Below are 7,994 nucleotides of genomic sequence, written 5' to 3'. Positions count from 1 at the left end.
TGATGTGACACTAGGCGGCGCCATTGTAGCTTGGACGGGGTGAGTACAAGCACCAGCACACCCAAAGTAACTGAAGTACAGTAACATTATATTGGATTAATTAATTACATTACATTGTATGCAAAAAAATACTTCAAGAAACACACAAACAGTCAAGGAAATACCAAGTTTTATTAACAATTAAATCACTCACATAGTGAGACTAGACCCAACTGTAAATGAGGACAATGTACTGCACAATTACAATTGTTATATTTTCATGTCATTTAATCACTGCTGAAAAATAACTCAAAATCTTAACGAAGCGTGTATTGTTAGGTCCAACCATTCTACTGCCGGTCTAAAAAAAAAATAATTAAAAAAAATGCTGTGATTCATACTTTGGGAGTGTAATTGACGGAATAAAGAACATGAAGTAGTTTTTTAAAGATCTTACACTTCAAAAGTTCATGACTCCGTTACCTCCCCCAAGCACATTAAAGTGGTCTGGAAAAAAGTCTGTAGCAATATAAAGCTTCACATAGTCAAATACTGTCATGAAGTTGCACCAAGAACTGAAAACACATTTTTTAATAAAATACAACTTTTTAAAAAGTATTTTATCTCATATGTGTGTGATGCTGTTCAGCTCAGATATCGTACGACCACGAACATGACGACGCACGTGAGCAGCATCCCTCCGATCATGATGAACTTATCCTGAGTGGCTCTCCGTTCTATGAGTCTCATCACCGTATTGGACAGACCCAGCATGTTGGCCACGTCCAGCATCTTCTTATGGGTTCCCTGGGAGGAAACCAGAGGAGACGCAATCGTTGTTTTTTTTTTTTTTTTTTACGTATTTATCCTCCAAAGGTCATCCAGATGACTTTCTCATGGCTTGACAAGCGATGACGAGGACGCACCCTCCTGATAAGGAGGGGGGAACCCTGGAGCAAAACCAGGAAGACGATCTCCTCCCTGGAAACAAGGACTCACCCCGTCTTTGCCGAGACACGTTAACAATGCCGCCATTGTGATGCACGCCAGACAGCAGGTCAGGGAAAGTTTTTTTTATTAATCCATCACTGCACATTGTTCCTTTGTTTTGCAGTTTTTTGGCACCTGACGTGGGGTACCAGTGGTTGGGTACCCAAAGGGGCGGGGCTTGAGTGAATGTGAATGGTCACCCCAATCGAAGGCTTAATGATGTCATAACCCCGCGACCAAAAGCATTGAACATCGTTATGTTTTCTTAGCGACACCCACCTTCAATGTGGACCTCTGATCTCGCAGTCCGTTGAGGATGCTGCTGCCGCTCCCCAGCAGGTCGTCCATGCCGCGGTGGGCGTTGTGCAAGTTTGAGTTGAGCTGCAACGTCTCGTCGATGGGGATGGACGTGTCTGCGTCCTGCGGGACCAACCAGAGATCGGGTCACGTTTTGGATCTCTGACCCGGGCACGAGCGAAGAGCGTTAAACTGACGTTTGTGGTGAAGGTTCTGCTCATGAGTTCCTCCCTCTCCCTTTCCTGCGCCTCTCGGGTGTAGCGTCTGTGCTGGAAGTTTTGGAGAGCGGTGCGGAGGTGCTGGACGTCGTACTTGAGCTGGTCCACGCGCCTGGGGAGAAGACGTGGACTCGGATCAGAGGCGCTTCAGTGCTCGGAAAAGAATCTTTGGGGATTATGATTTAGCGAGCGAACGACTCCCGACTCACAGTTTAGCGTTCTGGCGGCGGTTGGGCGGCTCCTTGCTGGCCAGGATCTCCAGGCGCTCTAAATGGTTGAAGATCTGGTCGATTCGAGCTTGGAGTTCATTCTCTAACACTTCAAACGTGGAGAGAAAAAAAAAACATTATTTCCAAAAAGATGCTAGCTGCTGTAAACATAAATGATTATCACTAGCTTGCCTAGCCGAGACAAACACGTCTGGAACGCTGTGCTAATATTTCTGGTTCTATGGTTATCATCACACTGCTTAATAGGATACGATACATCGGTGCACCCGCTGAAGTTATAATATACCAATACTTTTGAACTGAGCAGCCATGACATATGTTCCTTTCCGACGCTGCATTACATTTTAGAGCTAATTCTATGGTTATCATCACACAGCTTAGCAAAAAGAGGGCACAAATTAGCTTAATAGGATACATCGGTGCACCCGCTGAAGCTGGATCAATACTTTTGGACTGAGCAGCCATGACATATGTTCCTTTCCTACGCTGCAATACATTTGAGATCTAGTTCTATGGTTATCATCACATATAGTTGTACTCCATGTGTGGTGGCATCATAGAAAATCACTAAAATTTAATTTTCTAGTTTCTCGCTGAGCTAAAGTCTCAGGTGACATCATCCAAGGTGTGTATTTTTGTTGCGTGTGTGTTGTCAATGTACAACTTCCCACTATTATCTTCCCATACACACCCAGCTGCTTCCTGTTCTGGCACCAGCTGGAAGCCCCCAAAACACTCATCAGACACAAAACAATCAAGGGGGTGGGGGGACAACACCCCCGTCTCAGCCATAACAAGAAGTGTACAAAGAATGGACATTAATTAGCCTTTAATGGGACACAGGAAGGAATACACGGTCACAACATTACGTACACCTGGCACTGTGCATGTATAACATTGTGCAGTTGTGTATAGCATTGTAGCTACAGAGGCGAAATATGAAGTAAACACGTTAAACTTAGTACTCACAGTGTACCGACTGACGGTCTGTTCTCTCCAGGTTGCCCATTAGCGACTGCACCTCCTGGATTTGCCTAAATAAACCCGGGGCAAACATGTCAAATGTGACTTAAAGCAGGTTTCCCACCTTGTCTTGGTATTATTTCATAATGAAACCAATACACGCTTTCATTTCTGGTATTACCTAGCTAGCTAAAGAGTACTTAATACTCACTTATTCGTCTGGTGGTAAAGCGTCTCCATGTCCGGTTGCCTCCAGCTAAACTATTATTATTTATCTTTATGTCGTCGCTGGGTTTATTTTATTTAAAAACGAATTGAACGCGCCGCTAAGCTAACGACAAAGCTAGCACAAGGGAAGTGCAGGAGGAATTCAACACGTCATCAGGCGCTGGAGCGTTTGTGTACGGAAGTGGAAAAGCGGAAGTGTTGTGACGTCACGCTAAGCGGGAAAATTAACAGGAAGTGAGTTTTTTTTGTTGTTGTCGACGCCATTACAGAAAATGTAAGAAGACGCATTTAGCACAGTTTTGTTGCCTTATGTCGAAATTTCTGTCAGTTTAAATGTATTTTGAGATGTAATACAAGCACCTTGGTAGGTAAATTATTTTAATACTTATATGAATACCTTAGCTGTCCCAAATACATTTTCTGCTGCTAAAACAGGAAGCGTCTGCTATCATTAACTATAATCAAGTTCATAGACAGGACATGCTCATGTGACATATATCCTTGGGCTAGCTTTAGTATAAATATAGTATAGTATATAGTATAGTATATATATACAGGTGCTCTCCTTTCACAGATTAAGTGTCAAAAATATTCCCTCCAGGTCCATTTTCCCTGATGTCTTCCATTTTTCCAGGCCTGAAGCCAATCCTTCTTTGATGATTTCACTTTGAGGTAAGATCACAACTCAGGTTTGATGATAAAATAGCGATTGAATTGATACCAAGGCTAGAATCTGTATCCAATTGATATTAGCATGCTTTAATGTTCATTTGAACAAATATCTGTTTTTTTTAGTTGTTTATGCTGTTTGATTAGTGATATTTGTTTAGCTAATATATTAGCTTTAAGCACACTTTTCCCCTTCTAAACTCTCCTGCTAGCTTTGTTTCCTCCAATTTTGTGTCAACATTTACAATAAGTGTGACTGCTATTGTAATTATTAGATTAGATTCAGCTCCAGAACCTTCCCCATCTTTCTTCGGTTGCAACTATGGTGCATTCAAGGAGCGTCAAACAATGTGCACTTGACGAGGAAACGTTTATCAAGGAAGCATAACGATATAACATAAATTATTTGAGCAATATTTCAAGTAAGAAGTATCAGTATATCAGAATTTACTTGGTATCAGATTGATACCAAACTTTTACTGTATCAAAAAGTCAAAGTAGACTATGATGGGATTTCCCAGATGAAGCAACAACGGGGAAATGATTCCGAGCCAAACGACACTTCAATCATCCGACGCTGACGTCTAATTTTAAGGTGGGGGGGATTAATTAGTCTGTCGAGCTCTTCCAAGTTTTTCCAGTAACATTTGTTTACCTCATGGGGGCTCAGCCATCAACAAACGGAGCCAGACAGATGCTACTTGACTTGATGCCTTGTACGTATCTCCAGGCTAGAAACATGTCAGAAACCTTGAGATGCGTTCATGCCACTTCTTGCTTCTCCACGTTTTTTTTTTTCCCCTTCTCCGGTTGTCATAACACATCCCCCCAGGGGGCCGGCGGGTGTGGAGGCACCAAAATGACGGCCCCTGTCAACTTGTAGAGGTCCAACGCCACCCCCCCCCCCCTCCCTCGCCTCCCGCCCACCTCGTCTCAAGGTCGGAGGGTTCCTTTCTTTCCTTTTTCATTCTCTCTTTCTTTCCGTCTGTCTGTCCTTTATCTTTCAGCCCTGAGGAAAGGATGATATGAGCTTACTGCTCTTCCTCCACACCTGAGCACCACCGGCACAAGTCACTGTCCAGACTGCAGGTGTGTACATCGAATGCATCACGCCGCCCGCTGACCCGTACCCGATCATTTACTGGCCATAACATTAGGTACACCTTATGACACTGTTCAAGTGGCTCTACTTGGGACTGGAGAGCTGCTGTGGATGGAATTAAAGCAAGGTGCAAGTGGCAACAAAAAAAAACAATATATATCATATAATATTTTTTGTATTTTATTATTATTTTATATATCACAAAGATGATATCTTATATTTTAAATATATTTTTATTTAATTTCTTAATATATAATAAATTGACATAAATTTGTTATTGTTTGAAATATCAGAAATAGAAAACTACAGCCACAATAAGAAATATGTTGTTACAGGAAAATTATTAATAATTTTTAAAAATATATATTGGTGATTTAATATGGATTAAAAAATACTACAGTTAAAAATATGACAAAAAAATAATGTTTAATATTTCGGGTTCAATGAGTGTGGGATGGAAGATGGAAAACGATACGTCAACCAATCATCGCTCTTTGTTTTCAGGCCTTCTAATAGATCATAAGTCAACAATTACGGGCCCAAGACAGACTTAAGGTGAGTCCCAAAAAAAATTGCCCTTTGGCTGCACAATTTTTTGGATACCACTCATTTTTTTTGGAAGAGCGCACTGATCTTCTTCTCATTTCCCCCCCGAGGGAGACCGTCCTCCCCTCACTTTGAAGCCCTGACGAGACGCTGAATGAAAGCAAAAATAGAGCCTGTCAGCGCCCACGGGAGGGACTCGTCAGGACCTCGCCTGCCTTGCCTTGCTTTGCCTCGCCTTGCCTGGTCCTTGGTTCCTGATGGGAAAAAACGAGGGCCGCTGTTTGTTAAAGTTGCCTCGCAGTGAGTCATTTTTCTGATTGAGCTGATCGGCTTTCTCCTCCTTCCGACAGACATGCTACTTCTTCACATAGAGCTGTCAATCACACACACACACCACACAGCCCTGTGGCTACACCACCTGTGACACTGAGGCCTTGCAGGATGAGAGATGCTTGCTTGACGTCGCCAGCTCCTAGAAAGAAAAGGAAGAAATATATAAAAAAAATAGAGGAAATTTATCAAAATTATATTAATAAATTAGGAATAAAAATAATACAAATAATAAACTAAATTAAGACGTTAAAGATGAATGACTAAATAAAAAAATAGAGGAAATTTATCAAAATTATATTAATAAATTAGGAATAAAAATAATACAAATAATAAACTAAATGAAGACATTAAAGAGGAAATTTATCAAAATTATATTAATTAATTAGGAATAAAAATAATACAAATAATAAACTAAATGATGTTAATGATAAATTACTAAATAAAAAATAGAGGAAATTTATAAAAAAAAATACTAATAAATTAGGAATAAAATAATACAAATAATAAACTAAATGAAGATGTTAATGATAAATGACTAAATAAAAAATAGAGGAAATTTATCAAAATTACATTAGTAAATTAGGAATAAAATAATACAACAAATAAACTAAATAAAGATGTTAATGATAAATGACTAAATAAAAAATAGAGGAAATTTATAAAAATTATATTAAATTAGGAATAAAAATAATACAAATAATAAACTAAATGAAGACGTTAAAAATAAATGACTAAATATACAAAAATAGAATCAAAATTATATTAATAAATTAGGAATAAAAATAATACAAATTACAAATTAAATACAAATACAAATGACTAAATAAATAAATACAAGGACTAGTGACACGTTTTGTACCATATATAAATACTTGCAGGATACAGACAAAGTAGTGACATAAATAATAGAAAATAATACTCAATGAAATTCAAGATAAATGATATTACTTAGCGTGGTTGTCAGCATTTCATTCATTTTGCAATTAAAACGGGATATAATTCAAATTGTTTTGATACTGAATGTCATGAGATGTTTGCTGGTGGACCTAAAAGGGGATTATTGATGCGAGTCCTGCTTCCATTACAATCACAGACGCTGACATTCCAGACACAAGGTCTTCTTCTTGTGTTATCGCCATGTTTTCCACTTTTTGGACAATGTTGACGCCATTGGTATTGGTTGTAATGGAGGTGTGTGTGAGAGTGTGTGTGCGTGTGTGTGTGAGGATACGTTTGAGCGCAAGGAGCGAGTTGGGGGAGTTGTGAAAGTCTACAAGGCGTTATCATGTCTATTGATAGGAACCTTCTCCGTTGCAGGTGTGCAGCATGGGAACGGCTTCTCCCCGGAGTTCCCTGCGTGTATGAGCTGTGTTTAGGTTTGTGTGATACGCAGTAGCGGGGCGTCTGTGTTGTGGTGTCAAGCTAACACTGTCCATGGAATCCGCTAACGGTCACTAGCAATGCGCTTTTCATTTTCATTAAAGTTGAACGATTATGCTATAGCTTTAGCTGAGTTTTAGCTTAGAGGCACGTACACCCTGGCTGGACTGGTGGCCGGCCAATCACAGGGCGCATATAGACAAACAACCATTCACACTCACATTCACCTTAGAGTCGCCAATTAACCTAGCATGTTGTTGGAATGTGGAAGGAAACATGCAAACAAAAAACAAACATCCAGTTCAGTGTAAAGTAAGCTTCAAAATAAAATACATACAACAAATTACAGCAGCAGACATGCTAGCTGTGCTAGAATGTGACATAAACAAAGAATTATAGGTGCATAAAAGCGGCTATATATACGTATACACATGTAAAGGTGACTATGTGGGTGCTATGTCATGTCTACAGGGCTCTAATAATGTTAAAACTTGTATTATCGAAAGTCTTGGACAGGTTTTCTATGTTGTTACTACACACAATGAGGGATGACTGTTGACAATGACTTGTTTGGGTTTTGATTTCGGTTATGTCGACAACCGCTTATGTCGCTGTGAGCCAGCCAGTCCGAGGGGCGTCGACATAAACGAACAAGAAAAGGTATTAATAACAACGATAATTCACTTTATTCATTCCCAAGGGCGGAATCCACTCATCATACACTCCCATCCTCCATAATTTGGGTCTCGAACCCGCGACCCCTGATGCGCGGCAAGCCTTTGTGAGCGTGTGTTGTCATGAAAGTCAATTATTTAATGTCAGGTGTGGAATTCTGCCACCGTGTGATCGTATTCTTTGGGAAGTTTGATTCCCTCCCACCACCAATCATCATCTTCATCATGTCATTTTCATCAGTGCACGACCTCGACGGTCCAACCCCTCACCCCACACACGCACACACACCTACACCACCCCCATGACCCCCCCCCATAGAGGTATGCACTCAACCTTGTCACAGCCCGAGGCGGTGCATGTTCTTGTTGTGTGTTGAGCAATTGC

At 40.3% G+C, this 7,994-nt stretch overlaps 1 protein-coding gene across 1 annotated transcript; it reads right to left on the bottom strand.

Annotated features, from left to right (window-relative positions):
* Nucleotides 1-137: 137 nt before the first annotated feature.
* gosr2 (golgi SNAP receptor complex member 2) lies at nucleotides 138-3,094 on the bottom strand. Its single transcript, XM_058048691.1, has 6 exons — nucleotides 2,889-3,094; nucleotides 2,684-2,748; nucleotides 1,694-1,802; nucleotides 1,464-1,596; nucleotides 1,249-1,389; nucleotides 138-786 (listed from the first exon to the last, which is right to left on the bottom strand). Exons 1-6 carry the CDS (start codon nucleotides 2,915-2,917, stop codon nucleotides 625-627), a joined length of 639 nt encoding a protein of 212 aa, XP_057904674.1. The 5' UTR covers nucleotides 2,918-3,094; the 3' UTR covers nucleotides 138-624.
* Between the last annotated feature and the right edge of the window lie 4,900 nt (nucleotides 3,095-7,994).

The sequence above is a fragment of the Doryrhamphus excisus genome, chromosome 15 (assembly GCF_030265055.1).
Source record: "Doryrhamphus excisus isolate RoL2022-K1 chromosome 15, RoL_Dexc_1.0, whole genome shotgun sequence".
Lineage (NCBI taxonomy): Eukaryota > Metazoa > Chordata > Actinopteri > Syngnathiformes > Syngnathidae > Doryrhamphus > Doryrhamphus excisus.
The sequence above is the reverse complement of the archived record's forward strand: the minus strand, read 5'-3'. Positions and strand labels throughout refer to the sequence as shown.